This window comes from Phalacrocorax aristotelis, chromosome 7, assembly GCF_949628215.1.
Source record: "Phalacrocorax aristotelis chromosome 7, bGulAri2.1, whole genome shotgun sequence".
NCBI classification, from domain to species: Eukaryota; Metazoa; Chordata; class Aves; order Suliformes; family Phalacrocoracidae; genus Phalacrocorax; species Phalacrocorax aristotelis.
The window spans coordinates 35,877,628-35,900,714 of NC_134282.1; the positions used below are offsets into that span (position 1 = coordinate 35,877,628).

Genomic DNA, 23,087 nt, shown 5'->3' on the forward strand with positions numbered 1-23,087 from the left:
GTAGAAACAGATTTTCCTGCTTCAGCAAATACATCATATGCCTATTTCTGTCTGTTGCTAGTCAGCAAAAAAAGCCACTTGGTGTGATTCACCATTATGTTCACTGCTCCCTTCAGCTCAAGGAAATGGAAAGCCTTTATTTACCTATTATGAAGCTTTATGGATTCATTTCCAACAGTGTACTTTGGGGAAATCTATTCTACAAGTTGGTTTTTTTTTCAGATTAATTCTTATCTTCTTGCTTGCATATGCTTGCCCTATTAATGGTGACATGATCTCATTACGAGACTTTAAAACCACAGCCTCCTCCTTACCCTTACACGCAGTAAGAGGTGAATTCAGATTCCCCAAACCACAAAGCAGTTTGTGGTCTCCTGGAAAGCAAGCAATTTTAAGCAGCAAACAAAGGGTCTGAACTCACTCAGACACATTGTTTAGGAATCCAAGCACAGACCATGGGACCATACAAGCAATTCAGTGGAGCAGGCAGCACACTCAGCTGTGTAAGGCTCATGGCCAAGTGCCAGGAACTCCTCTGTTTGGCTCTCAGCACAGCCTCCAACTCTCTGGGTGGCCTCTTGGACCCTATCCTACAAACCATAACTCAGTACAGCACTTCTTACTGGAAGCAGTCCTACTGATTCCAGCAGCACCATTCAAACCCCTGAGTACATGGAGGCTTGAAGTCTTGGAACCCAATTTCCTAACATTTAATTCTTGTGCTAAGGAAGGAGAAATATATTAGAATAACTTACCTCTGCACAACTTAATCGGAGCTTTAGACTGTCACCCTCCAGTACCAGCTTAACGTACTGTAGCAGCCTTGTAACATACATTTTGCTTCCCAAAAACACTTAAAGGGAAACATGAAGCCAGGGATCACCATGATGACTTGGCAGCAAGCAAAGAACCATGCAAAAGCTTGCAATGTTACTAAGTTCTCCCCTTCATAACACAATTAAAAAAGCCAGGGACTCATACCAGTACATCTTCAGTCTTTGACTCCCATTTAACCTGAAATTATTATGTATTACTTTACCCTTTCACCACTACACCAGCTATTGAGAAAGTCACTTGTTTTCAGTTGCTTGCTAAGGGTCCACTAGTAGAGACTCTTTGGTGATCTGGAAGGTTATCTATACCTGTCTCCTACCAAGCTCCTTGCTGCTAGAAGGATGGAATAAGAATAATTTTTGAAGTTCTGAACTTGCTCATTGACAGACATTGTAATCCAATAAAGATACATACACATGTAGAAATTAGCAACCAGTAGTGAAAATTGGTCGAAAGGATCTCTCATGAACTTGACACATCATTTTGGAAGGTTCATCACTGTATTGAAGTAAATTAGCAGGTTTATTAACAGGTAAGATACACAAATACATGGTAGCATTTCCGAGAGCACGGCCTTTAGGGCTCATTCCTACAGAAGTCTATGGGAGTTCTGCAACGATCTTACTGAAAACAGTTTTAGTCAACAATGAATAATTTTGGAAAGCTCCATTGCCCTTTAGAAGATGATTGTATTCCCAGATGGGTGCAGAATGCAACTAAGTAATGGGGACAGGTTCCTGCAATATGGCCACATCAGTCCGAACCACTGCCTTTCACTGCATTTTTATACATCAGCCTAACAGCATGGAAGAGACTGAAAGCCAATGTGTTAATAGTGTATCCCAATGAGAGACACTGCACACGTGCATATTTTACACAGCAGTAACACAGAAAGCTAATGTGATGAAAAACAAATCACAGGAGAGCAAAATTTAAAAAATGTCCTAAAATGTGCATTTTATTCCATATCATTATACAATGTTTACATACAGGTATACTTTTAAAACTGCTCAAAGAAAGTGTGAAAAAAAAGTGAGGCAAATATTGATTTATAAATTCCTCCCCCTGCCCAAAATCCACACAAATAAAATACATTTTAAAACAATCTCTTCCAAATTTGTTTTCTCCTGAATTTATTGAATCTTTCATTTCAACATGAAAAATACAATCAAATGAATACTCAAGGTGAAATGCTGACCTACACTTCTGTATTGAGTTGCAAGAACACAATTTAAAACCTCCAGAAGCCTTCACTTTTCTCTGTTGCTTACATACCTTTGTTTTATTGAATTAGAAGGCACAGAGAAGCCAAATCCTCACAGATCAATAAAATTCTGATAAAAATAAATTACTGTGCTTGACAGCTCCTGACTTGTCTGATATCAAACAAAAGACTTCAGTAGAATGTTTTGTTCAAAATAGCACCATTTCACCCGATCTCTCTTGAACATGAATTATTCTTCTTGTTAAAAATTGCAGTTGGCACTTGAGGTGGGACACTTTCTGCCACAGCCAGGGTTCTTGACTAAGCATACTGAACTCCTGAACTCTCTACAAAGTGTAGGTAACATTTTTGTTGGGCAATGGCACATTTAAACCATAATGTAGCTTAACCCGCATATGGCTTGCCCTTTTTGGTGTTTCCCTGACCCCTGCCTGATAATTTAGCAGATGTTCTTGTGCATGTGGTGAAACTAAAATAAAGACAAGTTTATGGGGTTTCATGGCAAGCAGGTGTAAAAATAATAAAACAAATAATGTGGTTGCTGCTAAGAAGGTTTTCACATGTTGTTTAACTCCAGTAAAGTTTGATCCAGCATCTGATGCATACTAAGGTTTTCTTCTTTGGCATGCGCCACTTTCTCTGTTGTGGAATTAGAAAATTAAAACATCAATAGCAGTTCTTTGGAGGCACTGATTCTCAGAACGTAAAGGCATGCAATCATCATTTCTATTGGAGGGTTTAGAAAGTTAAGAAATGTACATGCTCATAAATACTGATGTCCCCAGATAACACAACTAGAGAGAATTCCAAATTAATAAAACAAACAGCAAGTAATATAAGTTTAGAACTGTTTACAGCTGCATTTGTTAAAAAAAATGCACTGCCATCAGAGGTGCAATTCTTGCATGTTTTGGAAGCTCTTTGCTTATAGGAATGTGGGATGGTGATTTTTTTTTAAAGTAGGGCAATAAAGAAAATAATGAAGTTCTTTGCAGATTCATACTTTTAAGATTCATGTAATCCAGAATTTGCAAAGAACAAAAAAATTACAACCAATCTCTTCTTCAGTGAAATGACCTTTAAGAAATCTATTTCTTCTAGAAAATAAATAAAACCGAAGTTGTTAGCATTATGTGGCATGCGCACTTTTATAGGACAGTCATTTAACACACTTATTTGATACAATAAATCAGCACAATGTTTTAGAGCTGCATCTACCAGAATCCAGTAATAGTAACTTCATACTAATGCAAGCATACCTTTAAACTGACCAGGTATTTTCAGATGGAGCTCCCAGTCCTAGCTTTTTTTTTTTTTTTTTTTGTAAGTCAAATACAAGCCCAGTTCATAGTAACACAAAATTAATGCATTAAAGTCTCCAGAAAACAAAGCAGCTGTAAGTATTCTTTATGTTGGTTTTGAAATAAGGAAATATGAATCCTGGTGAACATTTTTCTCTCATCCACATTCCAATAAAAATCTCAGGGCCAGTTCATGATGTCATGTAAACTGTCTCACTTCAAGACAGGCTGTTACTGTTTGGATACTGTTAGCTAAATGCTGTAGCTGTTTACTGAAGAGGAAAGGAGCTATTGCATAGCCAAAGAGCTTACTGCTCCTCCAAAGTAGGTCTGCATACAGATAATGAAAAGCCTCATCCAGAAGAAGCATTTTCATATTTTTCCAATGGAAACTGAGAATCTCATCCATTAATTTGCCACAGAATAAACAGCCTGAAAAAAATAAATTTCTAGGTTTCTTGCTTACTTCTACATTTACTCATTCTTAAGGAAATTTGGAAGAAGCAGTTTTTAAACAAGGTAGCAACATAATCACACTCTAAGTTTAATCCTCATTCAATGCCAGCTTTAGTTCATTAGTTAGGCGACTGTTTTGCTCAAGTTGCTGGTAGAGTTGGTCTGTACGGGCAGCAAGCAGGTTAGAAGGGAAAAAAAAAAGAGGCAGAATGAAGACAGATTAGACAGAGAAAACAGTTAGGTAAGAGTTAATAAAGAAACTGGTCACACCACAGACAGTTCAGTAACATACAGAGAAACATTTTACCTTTGTTTCTAGAACTCTAGTAATTAAATAACTACTCCAAGGAACAGCTATTATAACCTATGAGGAACAGGCTGAGACTCCTGTTGCGGGGAACAGCTGTGAGACAGGTAAGTGGGAATAGAAATGGAAGAACTGCAGCTATATTCCTGGAAGAACAAAGTCCTGCTTCAATCTTTATGTACGTGTGGAAGATGTTTTGAGAGCCATTTTAATTTGTAAGCTATTTTAAGATGTGGTAGAATGTCATCTGTCAGTGGAGGGAAAGCAACTGCATCACAACCAGGGTAAGTAACAGCAGGGGAGATGCTGGTAGCTAATTACTAGTAGGTCTGACTCAGTCTGCACTTATTTCCAGGGGAATCTGACAGCTGAAATGGTATTTTTGGCAGGGAAACATATTTTTGTTACTGGCATCAACATACTTCGATACCTTTAAATTGTCCAGTTGTACTTCATAAGAAAGCAAACCCAAACATTCAGTGAAAATGAAATGGAAGCATGAAAACCCATGTTGCTCAGACACAGCAAACAGGATGGTTCACATTCACAGCCAAAGATAACAGCCAACAGCTATGTTGTGCCAGTGCATTTAGTTGAGAGTTGTTCTGCGGAGTGAAAGAACATTCCGTGATAGTCTTTGACTGTCTTGTTTCTCAATTTGCCCATATTCTTCTCAATAGCCTAGATTCAAACTGCACTCCTGACCTCTTGACCCCAGATTATTCTCCTACAGGAAATGACTGTTTCTGACTCTTTTCCACGAGCTTCTTAACAGCTTCCACAGAAATCCTCTTCCCCTGCAGGCTCTGCACACAGCAACGGCAAAGCTATGCAGAGATGGTCTGTAGGACATACTTGTCCGGTAAGCAGCAACTCCTCACAGCTTCCTCCCCAGCCCAAACTCCAACAGCCAGCTCAGTAAAACCAGGGCACATTTCAGAACTCATCCTGGACCAGTAACAACTGGGTCTTTTCTCTCTTATCAGGATAATGTCACATATACATGGAAGCAATATTGAAATCTTAGAGTAACTAAAAATGTCACTTTGTTTGGCAAATTGTATTTAGTTGTTATTCAAACATGACAACATAATTTGAACTAAGAACTTGATGCTTACCTTCACCACAAAAATCTTCTCTTTAATTGAAGCAAATATTTACAGTATTTCTCAACATCCAAAATGAGACTAAAACCCCCAGGTAAAGCATGGAAAGCACTTACCAAGTGTATAGCCAGCTCCTGATTACCCACAGGCAGTCTGTTTAAGTCGCGATTTACCACAGAGGTAAAGCTAAGGGCTGGCTCTGTAGGCAGCCACGTTAGGCTAAGCAGGGAGCTCAAGCTCTGGTACAGACCCAGTGAGGCTCAGCCTTAGCACAGCAGAGCACTCAGGCACATGAAACATCAGAGCCAGCCTTGCACTCCTGTCAACAAGCCTCACGTACATGACTACCCACACAAGGCCAGACCTTGTGGGATGTACAACATAATGCAGAGGTCAGGCCCAGAGATAACAAGAACACTGAAATATGCTGCTGTGGAAACCACAACAGCTCAGTGTATAGGAATTCTGTACAGATACCTGGGTATCTGCATTGCATTGCCCATTTCCAGTAGTCAGTCCAGCAATTCATCCCCCTACAGTGCAGAGCGCCAATTAGGTGTGTTTGAAGGAAAAGGGAAGATTTAAATACTGATGTTCAAAATTACTGTGTTAAAAGTTACCAGGTTCCTGCATTGGATTTTGCTTTAAACTTCTCTTAAGAAACAACAGTATTGCAAGGAATTGAGGGGAAAAACAACAGTGCTGACACAATAAACCAAAACACACAATACATTAAGGGGTTGGAGTTGCTGCAGTGCAAGTTACTCTGGCTCAGCTGACAACTGACAGCTGACCACGTGCCCCATAACTCTTGCATTTGTGAAGTTAAACATGTTAGCTTCAGTCATTTTACAGATGCTCATCCCATTATATTTGGTTAATCTTCACCCTAAAAATTTTACTTTTCAGTTGCAATACACACAGCGTATAAACCCACTTACTGTATCTCAACTGATGAATAGTAAGTTATTGAACTTTATTATCTGGACTACCTGTGACTGCTGAAACATATCCTGTCCTTGGCTTCTCCCCATAGTGGGTAACATTAGGACATGTGTCATGGGATAAAAACTAGGAGGAGACAAAATTATCTGAGGACAGCAGGGGGGAAGATGATGCATCCATTTGCAAGCCTCATTTGGAAACCAGGTTTTGAAGAGGGGAGGAAATCTAGCCTGGACTCTACTGCTGAATAATCCTGAGGTTGAACAAGAAAGCCACGTTTACATTATTCTACAAGCAAAACACTAAAACTCAGCTACACTATGATGAGCTTATTTAGCTGTGGTGACTTCAGAACTTCAGCAATATACACAGTAACAGGCATAATCAGAAATCCATCCAGTTAAAACTGATTCACTTTAATATGAACTGGGAAAGAACTTCTTTCACTGTGAAGCAAATGAAGTTAAAATAATGCAATAAACTCTCTAGTTGCAGATAGCAGTACAAAAAAGCAAGGTGACAGTATTTAATGCTTCCTCCTTAATTAGGTACAACCAAACCAGCTGAAAGCAATGTTTAGGCTTTCAAACCTGAAATCTGTAAGTTCTCCTTTGTAGCACAATCATTTTATTACTAGTGTAATGATGAATTTCCCAACTCCAGTTCTGAAACATTTCTTATGAGTCTGCAATTCACACTCACAAGTCTGAGTTAAGCACGAGAGTGGAAAGCTACTGAAATTTCCCTACTGAACTTCCAATCCTACCATGCCACTCAAGAGAATTATATTACAAAAAGTTATCAAGCAACATCTTTGCTAAGTAATCGAGGTGCGAAGGAGGGGAAAACTTTTTTGCAAGACATTTAGAAGACTGGTTTTGGGTGAAAAAAGAATTCAAAGTTTTTGATATTGCTTCTTTAAATCTGTCTCAAATATTCAAGTTAACACACACATTTGTGTGAAGACAGGAAGTTTGCATCATCAAGCTAGGAGAAAATTTCAAACTTTAAAGTGAAAAATCTGGTGTCAGGGACTTAACCGCTCTCTCGGCCATGCTCCCACAACCAAGTGACCCCAAGGAAGTGGTGTCTTTGCCAATTTTGGCCTAACAATGACAACTGAAAAAATTCCCATTACGTCTATTTGTCATTTTATCTGCATCAGCTTTTGAGAAAGGCTAAGATTGTAACTGTCAGTTTTGAACTCAAAATACCAAGAGTATTATTCTCATCCCATAGACTGCTATCACTGGCTTTGCGTTGTCAACATTCAGGCAAAAGTGTTTGCAGAAACAAATAGAAACGCCAAAAAAATTTAAATCCCTAATGGCAAAAAAAGCAATTTTTATTAATAACTGAAATAGTTATTTGAATAAATAAAAGGCAAGGGAATAGCAAAAGGGATACAGCTGGGATGTTTATTTTACATTGAGAGATGTAGAGTTTCTGTACAGCAGAGCACAAACAGAGCATGTTCTGAGACAGGTGCCAGAGGAATAGAATCAACTAAGCTAGGAGACAGGACAATGAACCCATGAAACATCCAAAGCTTGGAAAGATGTTTTATCCAACCTGATGAAGATGTCTTTGGAGAAGTGAAGCAAAGAAAATTATCTGCATGAAAAGAAAAAGTGAGATAAGGTAGGAAATAAAAAAGGTGCAGTAAAGACTTCCAAAAAAGCAGCAACAGCACAGCAGAGCCTAGCATGCCAAGATGACTACTAGAGAAACACCACACCATGCTGGGACTGGAATGCTACAGTAATGTCCTCATGTACCAGTAGAGTACATTTTGAAATGTTTTCCATTTAGAAATATCCCCAATTGAAGAAATACTGTAATGTCTGTACACAGAGGAGGGAAAAAAAAAATCCATTTGCTTGATAAGCTACTGAGCAAGAACATATGTTGGGGGGATGGTGGGAATAATGATTAAAAAAATATTAAAATATACAAAGCAGACATTAGACCCCTACTAAAAAGTTGGGGGAGAGAGAGAGAGGGAGGGAAGTAATGAACAGATATAGGGCTGAAAAAAAGCAATGAAAAAACATTTAAAATACCAGTGCATGCAAAACACATTTCAAGCTCTGAGCAAAGCTTATGCCTTGCTGAAAGCATGCTAGCTTCCAAAAAGAAATGCTGGGACTACACATCACACTTCATAAGCACCTGAGAGCCACAACTCTTCCTCTTTCCCATGTCAACCCTACAGGGTTCATGCAAGTGAAAGGTGTGAGCATGGGAAGGTAGATTTAGCATAGCTGACCTCTGTTCAGGGTTTTAAGTTGATGGAATAAGAGTCAGTTTGCATCAAACACTAGTCACACCTTACAATTGATCACACTCGTGCTTTCCTGCTGCCTAATACACTCTTTATTTTTCTCCTTATTACTGAAGTTGATAGTACCACATTTCTGGCCTATGCAAATTAAATTACTACTACCCTCCACAAAAAAAAATGCAGAAGCAACCTACAATTCAGTTGTCACTTTTATGGCTTTAAATGACAAAATATTTTAAATCAATTTAACTTAATTTAGTGATAAAAGATGAAGTTATCAGAGCAGTTGAGAAAATTTAGATAAACACTTTCCACTGTCATTAGTAGAAAATATAGCTAAATCTAAACTTCTTTGAAACTTTTGTGGGAACTTTGTCGAAGAAAAACTGTGACAGCAGAAGAATATGCTCTGAATGCAACACGCACTGAGGCAATTTTCTTCGGTAAACTGAACATGATATGCCTAGTAGACAATGCTTTAACAGAGGTGAACTGAAAGGATAAACACAGAGCTACAAACAAAGGGCAGCCACAAGACACAAGGATTGCAGATACAGAATGAAAGAGTAAACACAAGCTCATTAGGCAGCTTACAAAATCACCATGAGTATTTACCAGGCTAGGCACAACACTCACCCACACTCTGCCACGGTAAAGAAATTGTTCATGGTATTTTGTACACCTAGTCTCACTAAAGGAATGCGTCTCCCGCTACAGAGGGAGTATAATTTCACAAGGCTGGAACCGTGCAATCAATGAGGGCAGGGAAGCAGGTGCAGGCACAGGCTGAGGAGACATTTACATGGAAGTCATATCGTTGAGAGCGTGGTCCAGCTCCTCACTGATGGCTTTGTACTTCAGTTTCTGAGCATAAAGCTCATCTAACATTCCCCCAAGGGAAGGCAGAGGTGTAGCAAGGAAATTGAATATGATCACGGGATGGAAGGTGAAGGTGGTGGCATGGGATACCATCCAAAAGCCGTAGGAAAGGGGAAGAGCACACAGAAAGGTGGTGTTGTGACAGACAAAAACAAACAAATAAACAAAATCAACAGTCAATAGTTTTATGTGGCAAGTTCATTAACTGCGCTGCCAGTGGGCCAACCTCTAATATAGGCAAAATGAAGGAAAGAGAGCGTACAAGAGAAGTAAAATCCATGTTTCGCTGCCCTGGATTTTTGTTTTAACACACATTGGGAGGGCACAAAGGAGCTAGGAAGAAAAGATCTAAAAATATGGCTCAAGGAGGATGCTACCATTTCTTTTCTACCACTTTTTTTTTTTTTTAAACACCACTCTGGTTTTTGTGACGTCATAAACTCAGTTTCTTACAGCAATTTTTGTTCCTTCTAAACACTTATCTTCCTTCTTTGTTTCCTTCCTGAGTCAGTGATCATAAATTTTCAGCAACTGCCTAGATATTTCATACCATTTATGCAGAAGTCAGCATGCCATGCCAAGCAATCAAGCTTCTTAAAACCCTAACTTAGTGTAATGCATCTAAATAATAAACTCCATATAACTTTTAATTACAAAGCACTACTGAATTATTTCTCTGGAGGGAGAAAGCACATTCTATGATTCTACTGCAGTTCTGAAAGATTTATCAAAACCTTAAAAAACTCTCAGAAGTTAAATAAGCTGTCCTGATTATGTATACAATCCATTAGCTCTACTGAAAACCAGCAACTAGTCTATGTCACAGAATGCCTGCCTTGACCCACACTTATCACAGTAACAAATTAGGTTAGCCTACTACATTCCTATTATCACAAACATAACACAGCTCTTCAGCTTTTTAGTAGAATAGTACTTATCATCTAATAATTTACCCTATACACTTATGTACCTCCAAGTCGAAGAATATAAAGAAGAAAGTGAAAGGAAGCTTGAGAATGTGAGAGAAAAAGGAACAGGCAAGAGCAAAATACTGTTCACCTGAAGAATTTAAGTTATCAACACATTTCAACCAGAAAACGTTTTGCCTATTTTACTCTTTAGGCAGACCCATTTATATAAGCAGGACAAATCAGGTGAGTAGAACTGGTACTGAAAAAAAGGAATTCCAAACCCCAACAGGGGAATAAAAGATCTGTATTTGTACAGTAAGTGAGAAAAACAAAACCCCATACCTTCTAGGTCATCAATGCTCTTCTCCAGCTTGGTAACTGACCTCTCAGCAAATTCAGCACGGGTCTCAGCCTGAAGTTGAGACAAATACAGCCTACTTTAGGAAACACACACATAGTACTTACAAATACAGGAGCAACAATTCCAACGAGGAGAGAAGTATAACGAGAAGAGGCAAATAAGGCAATACTATTTTTCAGGAGAGACATTTAACACTAAACCATCTTCAAAATCACATGTTCATCCTTAAAGCATCAAAATAGTGTTTGTATTAAAAGAATCAAAGTTGCATTGAAGATCCATTGTAAAGAGCAGCTCTAATTTTACCTCCTTCAGTTTGTCAGTCAAGACTTTAATCTCCTCTTCATATTTGTCTTCTTTCTGTGAGTACTGTAATTAGAGGATCAGTCATATTAGACAAGGTATTCTAAATATACCAAAAATACCACATTTGAGACTCTAATAGATCAACTGTATACAAGAAATTAATATGTGTATAACTGAATTAATTCCACTTACCAGACTGTAGAAATACACAGTTTATAACAAGGGCCAAACTTCCCTTGAGTTACATTCCAGTGCTACATGGTAGGAACTTTGAGTAGAAATTAGTACTACAGTTTTAAAGAGGAGTGGCATTTGGAGAATTTTAATGTTAGCATACAAGTGCCATTTTGAGGGACATTCTATAAATAATATTTAATCCTGTCAGACTGCTTACAGAACATGTGTTCAGATAATACTGACCTATTTGGAACTAGAAGGAATGCTAGGTTCTGATAAGAGCCAAATACAAGTTGAGCAGTAAGTCCAAATGCTTCTACTGAAAACGGCCTTGCTGAAATGCTGCAAAGTGATCAGCATATAAAAAAAACCCAGAGGCCAATCCGGATGACAGTGTAAGGGACACATTCTCACATGTCTCTAGCCTACCTTCTCAGCCTGAGCCTCCAGCGACTTCAGGTTGTTGGTCACAGTTTTCAACTCCTCTTCAAGCTCAGCACATTTGCTGTTATTTCGGAAGGAAGGCAGGAAAGGGGCGGATGGAAGATTCAGTCAAGCAAAAGAAACAGGAGTAAATAGGGGGAAAAGATAGAGAAAAATGAAAACAATTACAGAGCAAAAGAATGGCCTCAAAAGCAGCTGAATCCATCACAGATTGAAAGCAACTCTTTACAATGCCCAATTTCATTTCAAGTGTACATTAAGACGATGACCAGACAGAAATTACCTACAGCCCTTGGCTTACACAGAAATATTTACATAGCCTTTACATGTGAGACAGTTCAGCTTCTTTTTGGCCACACAAGAGAAGTTTTAAAGGTAAAAAAGGATAAATAAACAAAAAAGACCAAAGAGAACCATTGAAGCAAGACGCAAAGACAGTAAAGAGCATAGTGAGGGCATACTTGTTACGACTGAGTGAGCTAACTGGCTATGGAAGCTGAAAGACTTGCGTTGCAGTTAAACCTAAAAACTGTTTATTAGTATCAGTACCTTATCCTCTGCAGCCATTAATGCTTTCAAGGTTTGATCCATTATTCTTAACTGTTCTTCCAGCTGTCGGACTTGGCTGTTAGTGAACACATGAAATGCACAAAAGCCATTCACAAAATCAGTGTGCTGGTACAGCATGCAGTGACAAAACACACGCGCACACACGTATGAACACATTTACTTCGGCATTGACCATTTACTTCAACCATTAGAGTAAATGAGCAAAACATAGCTTTGAGCTGAACAGACAGTGTACTGCCAATGTTTCATGCTGTTATAGTTGTCTCGTAGCACCTCACACACATCTTGGGGCAGTCCAACACTTACCTTTCTGAAAGTTCAGCACGTTCCTCAGCCCGCTCCAGGTCACTCTCAATGATCACAAGCTTACGAGCCACCTATCAGAAAGGGCAAATGACAGTCAGGGATATTCTGTTGCTGCAGCACACATCACGTTTCTAGAACCTACAAAGCAGGGAGTTGGGCCTCTCTCCATTTTTTGGTCAATGTGCCAGTTTTGATTATGTGACATCTTCATTATTCATTTGAGTCTTTGTTATCTGACATTTTTCATTCACCAGAAGGCAACCTAAAAATCTTTTTGTCCCTAAGAGACCAGGGAATACTCTCAACCATTTTAGTGCAAAGATCTGAGCACAGATCTCCTGCCACCTTGTCCCCTGAGGTATACAGGTGCCCATTTTTCCTTCCACAGCTGAGAAGAGTGGTGTTTATGATCTTTTGAACTTAAAAGGCAAAGGAGAAGAAACAAAAAATTACAGGCACAGCCTAAAGGGCTTTAGAAACAGATGACCTGCACTCAAGAACTGACCTCTTCATACTTGCGGTCAGCCTCTTCAGCAATGTGCTTAGCTTCTTTAAGCTGGATCTCTTGGATTTCCATCTTCTCTTCATCCTTCTGGGCTCTATTTTCAATGACTTTCATTCCTCTGAAAGATGTGAAAAACAGCAAATTCAAGGATCAGGGCTTGTCATTTATCTCCAGCTCTGCTGCTACTGGAGTGCGACTTTCAGACAGGTGTATTAAGGTGAATGAAGCACGTCAGATACTTGATTCTTCATACCACAGATCTAGTCCTGTGCATTCACGCTTCAGAAGTTCAAAGGAAAGAAGCGTGTCTTAGGAAGAAAGAAAATTTGATTTGTTTAGCTCTTAGCAGAGTTCAGTTGTACTATTCTTTTTCATTTTAAATTGAAAGAAAACTGATCTTGTAGAAAGGTAACTAAAGGGTCTTGCTTCTGAAGACCTAGTAAGATGACTAAAGACATCTGTTTTTTTACACTCATTGTGAAACAGCATGTTACAACCCCTGCAGGACTGACAGGCGTTATGTTTATGGGCCAAACAGATACCTGTGAGTTTTGTCATGTCAGAACCCTAGGGCACTGAAGCTCTCTGTGCTCTGCAAACACAAAATTTAACTCCTTCATAACAGGAAACATTGCATATTGACACTTCTATGCATGTTTGACCCAAATTCTCTTCACTAGTTCACAATGCACGGTGAGTCTCAAGCGCTTTTCTTTTGAACAGGCTGCATCGTTAGCAAGGTAGAAATACATACGCAGAATATGTAGGATTCTTTCCCAGTAAAAGATAATCATCACAGATATAAAATACAATTCATAGAAGTAAAAAGATAATATCTTCCAAAGCCACGAACCTTGAGTTCCTAATTTACATTAGGAGGACTTCTGGAAATCCCAGCCTAAATCTGAAGGGATTATCATGCTCTCTCTTCCTTTGCTCACCTTCATGTACTAATCTCGCCAACAGAAGAACCAAAGCCTTTTCCAGCACTTTGCTATTCTCCAGGTGATATTTTCTACCCACAACGAAATCAAGAATCACCAGACAGTACGAGAGTGCACATCACCCTCAAAAAGTTGTCATCCAAATAGAGAAGCCTGGGCTGAGCTAAGCAGTTTTCCCAAGATGTGGCATGATACATCAAAAACCCTATCCCACTTAAATCTTATCTTTGCAACTGAGATATGAAAAAGAATTCAAGCGTACACATTTTGGACATCTCTATAGAAAAGCTGTAACTGAAGTCCATGTAGGTAAAGGAAGAATGGATTACACATGTTCAGAGACATAGGAGTGGTTTAATTTATTTCCCTAACCCACACCCTGGCAATTATCATCTTTGTCATACGGGTAAAGATCCATTCAAGAGTAGCCCCACCCACCTTTCGCTCTCATCTGCAGCCTTCTCTGCCTCCTCCAGCTTCTGCAGAGCAGTAGCCAAGCGCTCCTGAGCCCGATCCAACTCCTCCTCAACCAGCTGGATGCGTCTGTTCAGAGAAGCTACTTCGCTCTCAGCCTAGGCACAGGAAGTACAGAAATTAATTCATAATAAGGCACACACCAGCTCTTGTATAAGATTATCCCATGTACCTGCTAGTGCCATTTAACAGCATTTCAGTAATCATCCACTAAAAAGCCCATACACAGAGATATACATGTCCTTATTAAATTGTGAAGTTATTGCTTAAACAGAGGAAAAGCTATTAATGATTCCTTTAAACAAAGCACATTAGGGACTGTACAATTTGTACTAGGAAGAACTGCGCTGGAAGAATTATGCATCATTCCCCAAATATTTTCTGTTATTGTATTTGCAGACAATAACCAGGCATAGTCCCCCCACTTTTTAAAAATCAAACTAATTACCCAATTCTATGTTATCCCAAATCCTTTATTTATGACCGTCTGCACTCTTTTGATAAGAATTGTCCCAACTTGAGTTCCATAAGAAGGGTTCAGCATAAACATGCAAAAATACACCTAGATCAGCATTTGCAATGAGACAGCTGACAGAGAGAGAGCATGAGAACATTTAAGAAATGCCCGAATACTCAAAGTTTTGTTTACAGGCAAGCTATGCGAGAGCTGACAAAGGCGGCACCAGCAGAGGCTACATGTCAGAAGGGCCCTGGTACAGGCAACAATCATTTAGAACAGCTGATTCTTCCCCCCCCATACTGCCATCCTTAAACTTCCCCCAGATTTACCCCTCTTGCATTACCTGTTCAATTAATCTTCCGTGTAACTCTTGCAACAAATCTGCCTCTTATCATTACAAGCTTTTACTTCTGACATTCTCAAATCTACCCTTGCTTAACATGCAGAGTAACCTCTAAAACACCCTTCTCATAGTAACCTCATTATTAAACTTTTTCTTTCAAAAGAATATTAAGTGCAAAATATATATAAAAAGGTCATTATTCTAAAAAATTAATTAATTCCAAGAAGAACAGTTACTCTTAATTAGTACCGAAAACAATCTTACTATATATGAGGAAGTAGACATCTGAATTTCCTATGATGCCTAGTGGGGGGCAGGGTGGAAACCAACTCTCTATCAAAAGCAGAAATCAAAACTATCCGTCTGGTACTTTAATTAAAAATTTCAGGGATTGTTATCTGTTGCTTTTACTAACCAGAGGCAGCTGGATACAGTTGGGCACAGCTAAAATTTTGTTGTACATAACACAAGTAAGAATAACTTACACACCAGGCAAGTAAACCAACCTTTGACATAACAGTAACATTGCCCCACTAGAATGATTGAATGTAACACAAACAGGGAAGCAAATATGTATTTGGACATTAATGAGCATTGGCAGTGAACATGTAGAACCAGGAGTACAAGAGACTTCATCCTTAGAAATCCACATTAACCCAAATATAAAATCTTTAGCTATGTAATCAAGCAGTAGTACTCCAAACCTGTACTTTCAGACTTCTAGCTTTAAACAGTAAGAAGTTGAACATTCTGATTTGAGAAAGAAAGCAACCTTTCATAAATGTTACCCTTGGGAAATCTGTAATGTTACAAGTTAATTATTATCATGTCAAGACTCCTCATCATGATAACAGCATACAATATGCTTCAAAAACACAGGGTGACTGAAGTTCAAGTTTTCACTTCCTGCTCTGGTAACTCAATAAGGGTTTACCAAGCAGCCTTATATAGCCCAAGTTATTCTTCTGCGGAGCAGGACTTCTCTCCTTATATGGTAAGGAAGGAAAAAACCCCAGTGACATTAAGGGGCACTCCCACAGCTAACAGACAAACATAGCCTTCTACGTTTTTGCCACACCACTTATATGCCACATATTTTTACAATGAGCAATGACATGGATAAGTTACCATTGGGTGTTAATCATTACTGTTGTAAGAGAGATTCTGTTTTCCAGAAGAAGGAAGAAAAGTGCATTCTGAAAATGTGATTACCCACAGCCCCTGAGATGCATGCACTCAAAACAGAAGAGATTCTTTTTTAAGGCAATGGCTGCTAGTTAGTCTTGAAACTTTTAACAATCTGGTTTAACAATCAAGAGCTGTTTGCTGTGGTATGTTTTGGCCACAGCTTTAGCTTTTTCATTGTTTGCATATCTGTACCTTCCACAGGAAGAAAAAAAAAACCCAAAACAACCCTAGCTGGTCAGATGCTATACATGTAAGGCATTACACTAGGAGAAAGGTCAGATTCACACCTCAGCTTGTTTGTGGCAATGTTCTCAAAGCCTCCCTCCTCAAGTATGCAGAAATACAGCTGCATCAATTAAAAAATTCCATACATAGCTAGCATTATAGAAGAGGCACAGGTCTACATGTGCCTGTGAGTTCAGTTTTCTGCCTCTATTCACCCCAATGCTGAACCATCCAAACACAAACTTAAATACCATTAAATGTACTCTGCAAAATTCCACATCATCCACATAAGCAAACTTCAGGAAAGAGACAAATGTTAACCTTTAGAATCATGAGCCTTATAGCAATGTGGATGAGCTCTAATGGGAAGACTTCACCAGCAAGCTGTAATCACTCTTCCAGCACTACTCCTTCTGCCACAAAAGGTAACAACAAAGCTTCCCATTTTAACAGGAATCCCTTAATACATTGTTTAGAACAATATATGTTACTGAAAGTAGGAAAATTGGTGTCCTTTACTACACAAAGCTTAGAAAATGAGTAAATTTTTTTCTAAAAACAGAAACCCTTATGAAACAAGTTACTGACTGTGACATGATCCCTCACTGAAAAAAAATGGATAAATGATTTGCAAGAATGCAGTAGTTACACAAGCAGCCATATTTTGCTCCTTGGGAAGATCACCTGCAAGTAATCAGAAGGCTCTTCCTTTGAACTTGCTGCCCAGAATACGCACAAAGCCCCTTATTATAAGGAAATGCAATAATCGGCATTTTTTCTACAGTAATAAACTACATGAATACGAATTTGTTGTTTTGCGTCACTTCTATGCAACCAGTGAAGACACTAAAACTGCCACAAAGGACACTATATGTTTTATAGCAGGAAACATTAAGTTACAGCTGCTAGAATTCCCCAACGTCAGTGGTGAGGCAAACAACAGCCCTATCAGTTTTTTGCTGTAGCTGCCACCCATAACCACATCTCTCCACCACATAAGTCTGTGCTGCTCACACCTGATCTTGCGTCTGCCTAAAACCATGCCTACTGTTCTTTTCCCATCTTGCCTAGGAGTTTTGACACACTGAGCGTACTACAGATGTAAAGCGACTGGGGCCATATAATCACATTAATGTGATATTTCCAGGTACTGTGGATAAGTGCTCAGACATGGCCATCTCAGGTTCAGTCCCAAGTTCATAACCTCTTAACAGTCAGCATGCTGACTACCGAGAGTTGAACTGCGTTGGATAGGATAAGCAAACAACTAGCACTTGCAAAAAAAAAAAAAAAAAAATCACAAAAGCTTGCTCAGAACCTAATACAAAGCACCTAATCTCAAACATCTCACCCAAGTTCAACCTCATTCCAGCTCAGCATTTTGCTGTTGGCCAGCAGACCTAGTGCGATTCACTTACACGCTGCAGCTCCGTCTGCCCCACGCCCCGGTTGGGCACTGAGTCTGAGAACACAGCACTCCAGGCCGAAGACCGCAGTGACCCCCTCTTCACCTGCAGCCACGGGCCTGCCCGCCGGGAAGAGCGGCCTCTGCCCGCAGCCCCGGGAGGGCGGTGCCGCAGCGGCCGGCAGGTAACCATTTTGTGGGAGGGCGCCGAAGGAAGCAGCCGCCCGACCCGCCGGCCGAGGAGCGGCAAGGGTCAGCCGTCCCCCGGGGCCCATGTGCGGCGCCCCTGCCCGCTCCCACCGGGTCACAGCCCCCGAGCCAAGCCGGGCCCGTCCGGGCCGAGCCGGCGGCCCTACCTCCTCCCGCAGGCCCCGCTCCTGGTCCACCTCCCGCTGCAGCCGGCCTGCCCGCTCCTCCGCAGCATCCGCCTGCTCCTGCAGGCTCCGGATCTTCCTCCGCACAGCCTCCAGCGAGCTCATCGCCGCCATACCCGCGCCTCTGCCGGGCTGCACCGCCTCCCTCCGCCCGCCTCAGCCCCGGAAGTCCCCCCGCGCCGCAACGCACCGCGCACCGGGGCGGGGCTGCCGGCACCGGACTGGGAGCGGCGCGGCGCACCGGCGGGGCGGGCGGGGAGGCTGGCCGCGGGTAGATGCCGGCCGCAGCCGGGAGAGGGCTCTGCGGCGGGGCCGGGCCGTGGGGACCAGCGGCCGTGGCCAGGTGGGCGCGCTGGGGCAGGAGCGTCCCCTGGCGGCACAGTTCCCGCAGGGAACTGCGCCGCCTCCCCCCAAAAAAAACCGCCCCGGTATGAGCGTAGTAAAGCGACACCGAGCAACCTGCCCCCACCAGCTGCTGCTGCACATGGCCTAGCTCCTGAGACACGGGGAGGGGAGAGGGAGCTACGGCTCCCTCCTCCCGCGGCGTGGTTCTAGGGCTCCGGGGATGCGCCGCCCGGCTTTTGTGAACTAAGTAATATTGGCGAGGTAACGACTCCTCATCCCCTTGTGTGAGATGAGTCCACCCCAGGGAGCCGGCACTCCCATCCTGCCCATGCCTTTTATCCTAAGGCTTGGAACTATCCAAACTAGTAGAGCAAATACTGGGTCAACTGCAATGCCCCCAAGATAACTCCACATCGCCAAAAAAATAAAGACATCCTTAAGATGTCAGACATGTTCCTTGCATACCATTAAATACAGCATTTACCTTGATGAGAACAAGCCAGACACTTGCCTACCCTCCGCCCGAGGGATGACTGCAAATAAAATTGCCCTCAACTAGCTTCCAAATGCTGTTTTCCAGCACAGGAAAATGGCATGGGGATTGCTTAGGAAGATCTTTCATTTCAAAAGGGAATCTAGCAGCATTTCTTCTGCCTTCATCCTAGGCAAGCTATTTCCAAATAGTCTGCATACTTTTCCTTATAAGGAATATCTCCCCTGGATCTATATGCAGTTCCTTTGAACAAGTTAAATACACGTCCTGCTAGGAAGCTGCCTCTCATCTACGCAGCCATGCACAGAAGACAACAGACATCTGATCCACATTATACACAAAACCCCTCTCTCCTGTTCCTATGCACATTTATGTTTGTTGAGTTCTCTTTCAAAGCTATACAACTTAATTGCCATATTGAAGTTAAACCTTCTTTATGCTTTGTTAATTTTAGAAGTAAAATAAGATAAAAGCACATTGTCCTTCATGCAAACTTCGTTTTTGTAACATTTCCCCTTCTAAAAATATCCTTCCTCCCCCTGAAATACTTTGCTTGCTTCATCCATGGCAACTCCTCTTTTTATTATGACTTTGGGGTTAATTTTTAAAGCTGAGTTGTAGGGAAAGGATGCTCATTGCTTCAGAAATACTGGGGTTTCACCTAATCCTGTAATTCAGACCTAGGATTCACTCAGAGAGAATTGGATTGTACAGCAGCAGCCATAGAGAGCTGAATCTTAACTGCAGAGACAGTAAACTCGCATAGTTCCATGCATGCAATACATGAAATGCATGTCAGGGGCAGACAGGTGGGTGGGATGTGGGCTTGGGAGAGGCACAAGCTCTTGCATTATTACCATATAAAGTGCTGAGCTATATATATCTCCCAGCTTGCTCCCAGGATCCCTGTCCTCTGAACTGCAACCCTAGCGAGTATCACCTTCCAGACAATTTTCTCTCACATGAGACAGAACTCTTTGACAAGTGAAACAGTTCCAGTGATTTCCAGGAAAAAAAATAACCTAGGAGAGGATCTTTTATCTCAGGGACCAAAGAGTGAGCCAAACTACTATCTAGCAGCAGTTCTAATGCATGCATGCCTAGGAACAGCTCTCTTGAAGACAGAGCTAGCAGCCCTTGCTCTTCTGGATCTCCCTCTCCTGGATCTACTTGCTATTAACTCTCTAATTCTGCTTCACTATCAATATAGCGTTGTTCCAACCTGAGCCATTTTCCCCATAACCTGAACAGACAATCCACCCTTTCTTTACTTCCACATCTAGAGAGCAAAGTATACATGAAAAGCATGTGTCAAGTGAGCAGAAACCCAATCAAAGGCCTCTGATAGTGTGCAAACCTCATGCAAGGAGGTAGTGCTGTGCTTCCCACCTCCCTGCCCAGGAGGTGCCTGGACCCTGCCCTCAGCAAAGCTTTGGAACGCTGCTTGGTAGGAGTCCTGGCTGTCCTGTGCAGAGGGAGTGTGTGGTTTCTGTACTGGGGTGGTGGCAAAAGGGATGGGGGTAACTTACATCTGTGGCCTTTTTGTCAGCCAGTTCCAACTTTTCCTGTGCATCTTTAAGGGACTCGGAGTATTTGTCCAGTTCATCCTCAGTGCCCTTCAGCTTCTTTTGTAGAGCCACCAGCTCGTCCTCCAGCTGTGATATGGGTGGAAAGTGGTGGAGAGGGGAGGGCGGGCAGGAAAAGGTGCAGCAGGCAACGTGATCGTGCAAATGGAGAAGTGTGAGTGCAGAAGAGACAGAAAAGGACAGACGGACAGAGAGAGAGAAGGAGAGACAGTTAGATTCTCTTTGCTTGTGGCAAGGGCACGATACCTTGGCAGCATTCTCCTCTGCGGAGAGGAGGCTATCCTCAGACTTGTGAAGCTCTTCCAGCACTTGGTCCCTTGCATCCTCTGTTACATGCAATTGCTTTTCCAATTGCACAATGTCATCCTCTAACTAGGTGCACAAGAGGAAATAGAATGCACAAATATGTTTCTCCCTGGGCTTAGAAAAGTGGGAAGTTAATTTTTAAATCCCTCTCCCTTCCACCCTCCTCCTTCAGGATCTCCCAGAAACGTGCAACCAATGTGCCCCCCTCCCCCAAACGAATAAAGCCTTAGGTGTAAAGGAGGGGCGTTAGAGAAGGCCAGGAAAATGGGACACATCTGGAAGGGGAGGTGGGGGCAGATAGAATCGGACAAGTCTGCTGGGTGGTGCTGGTGGGGGTGAACACAGCTTCAAGTGGCCTTTACCAAATCACAGCACGTGTACCTATTGCTAACCAGATGCTCGAGGCAGCCTCTCCCAGCCATGCCCCTATGACAAAGACACAGAGGCTGTGCGGCTGTCCCAGGTCCCCGCTCCCCAGCGGGGGTGCTTGGGGGAACGACCTCCTGCCGGGCCCCTTGGAACCTCCTGCCAGGGGCTGCCAGGGTGAAGCTCTGCTTTAGGAAAAGTTCAACTAGTTCTGCGGGTGGAGGCGGGGAACGGTGGGTAATACAACAAGGTACAACAAAGAGGGGGGGAAGGAAAGAGAGAGACAGGAGTCGTCTAGAAAGACGTGCGCCCCGGCGCTGGCCGCGCCCGGGTCCTCGGTGCAGACCTGCTTGCTTCTCTCCTCCGCTGCCTTCTTGTCTGCTTCGGCTTGCTCAGCTCTGTCCAAGGCGTTCTCCTTGTCCAGCTTCAGCATCTGCATCTTCTTCTTGATGGCATCCATGGCGGCGGTGGGCTAGGGCGCGTCCCCGCGCGAATTACAACCGAAAGCAACAGTTGAAAAGCTGCGGGACAGCCCCGAGTCCGAGACCCAGCCGCGGCCCCCGAGGGAGCGGAGCGGAGCTGCCGGGCGGCGGGGCTGATCTGTGCGGGACGGGGCGCCGGCGGAGTGCAAGCAGCGGGCAGGCAGCGCCTCACAGATATGTACTTTCTCAGGGGGCTGACTGCATTCCTCAAGACATCCAATACTTTTTTGGAAAGGGCTTTTTTTTTTCTCCCTCCCTCCTCCGTTCGTCCCTACCCCTTTCCCTCTCTCACTCCCCCGTCTTTCTTCGGAGGTTCAGCGCTCCCATTCGCTGCTGCCTGCCATTTGACCGTACATATGACTATATATGGGATGCGATGGGCGAGGTAAGGCGGGGGAGCAATTTGTTCCCATTTCTAAATAGGCAGGACGGGACGTTTCGCTGCTACTCCTGGGAAGAAAAAAAAAAAAAAAAAAAGAGGCAGCAAGGAGGAGCCGGGGGGAGCGGAGGGGGCGGCCGTGCAGGCTGCTTGGGGCGGGAAGGGACTCGGGGTGGCACCAGCCCCGTGCTGGAGCCGTCCCCACCCGTGGAAATCAATCCGTTTTAAAGAAGGATGGTGGCGGAGCCGGCCGCGCTACGCGGCAGGGGAACACGTGGGGCTGCTGGAGGGGCACTAAGGCGTTAACTGCATGCACGTACGGAACGAATGCATTTTAAGACCTTCCCCCACGGCAGCCAGAGGCAGGAGAGGAGGAGGGGGCATCTCTACAGAACGGTCAGGCTGCAGCAAGTGCGGGCGGCGGGGTGCTGGGCTGACTTCTACAGCGCCGAGCACGAAGACCAGCCTTCGCGGCGAGGCCGTGGCCAGGCTGCGCGCAGGGCAGGGCTTCCGCCGGGACCCACACCGAAGGGGAAGGGGCTGAGGTGCGACCCAGATCCCCGGGGACGCAGGAGGGCTCTCCACTCCTCCCCAGGCAGTGCCGGGGCAGAACAGAGCTACCAGCGGCTGTCAGTGCTTCCCAGGTCTACCGACCTCCTCTGCAGCACAGCGCTGGGGCTTCCGGCTCTGCAGGGAGACGTGTCCCATTGCTGCACATGCATGGGGTGCAAACACTGAACTGGAAAGGGAAGTTGGAGGAGAGTTAACAGTGCCCCTCAACTGGGGCAGAGGCAGGGCAG

General features: G+C 42.9%; 1 protein-coding gene across 37 annotated transcripts; it reads right to left on the minus strand.

Annotated features, from left to right (window-relative positions):
• Positions 1-1,765: 1,765 nt before the first annotated feature.
• TPM1 (tropomyosin 1) lies at positions 1,766-22,358 on the minus strand. 37 transcript variants are annotated; one of them, XM_075100060.1, is made up of 11 exons: positions 21,773-22,243; positions 20,698-20,823; positions 14,300-14,433; positions 12,918-13,035; positions 12,413-12,483; positions 12,086-12,161; positions 10,916-10,978; positions 10,591-10,660; positions 9,261-9,339; positions 9,095-9,169; positions 7,579-7,788 (listed from the first exon to the last, which is right to left on the minus strand). In XM_075100060.1, the coding sequence occupies exons 1-11, from the start codon at positions 21,884-21,886 to the stop codon at positions 7,785-7,787; spliced, it is 930 nt and encodes a 309-aa protein (XP_074956161.1). In that variant the 5' UTR covers positions 21,887-22,243; the 3' UTR covers positions 7,579-7,784. The 37 variants fall into 37 exon arrangements, with proteins under 37 accessions (XP_074956163.1, XP_074956167.1, XP_074956165.1 ...); XM_075100061.1 differs by lacking the exon at positions 12,086-12,161 and adding an exon at positions 11,522-11,597 and having other exon boundaries at positions 21,773-22,206; XM_075100067.1 differs by lacking the exons at positions 9,095-9,169; positions 12,086-12,161 and adding an exon at positions 11,522-11,597 and having other exon boundaries at positions 21,773-22,358.
• Between the last annotated feature and the right edge of the window lie 729 nt (positions 22,359-23,087).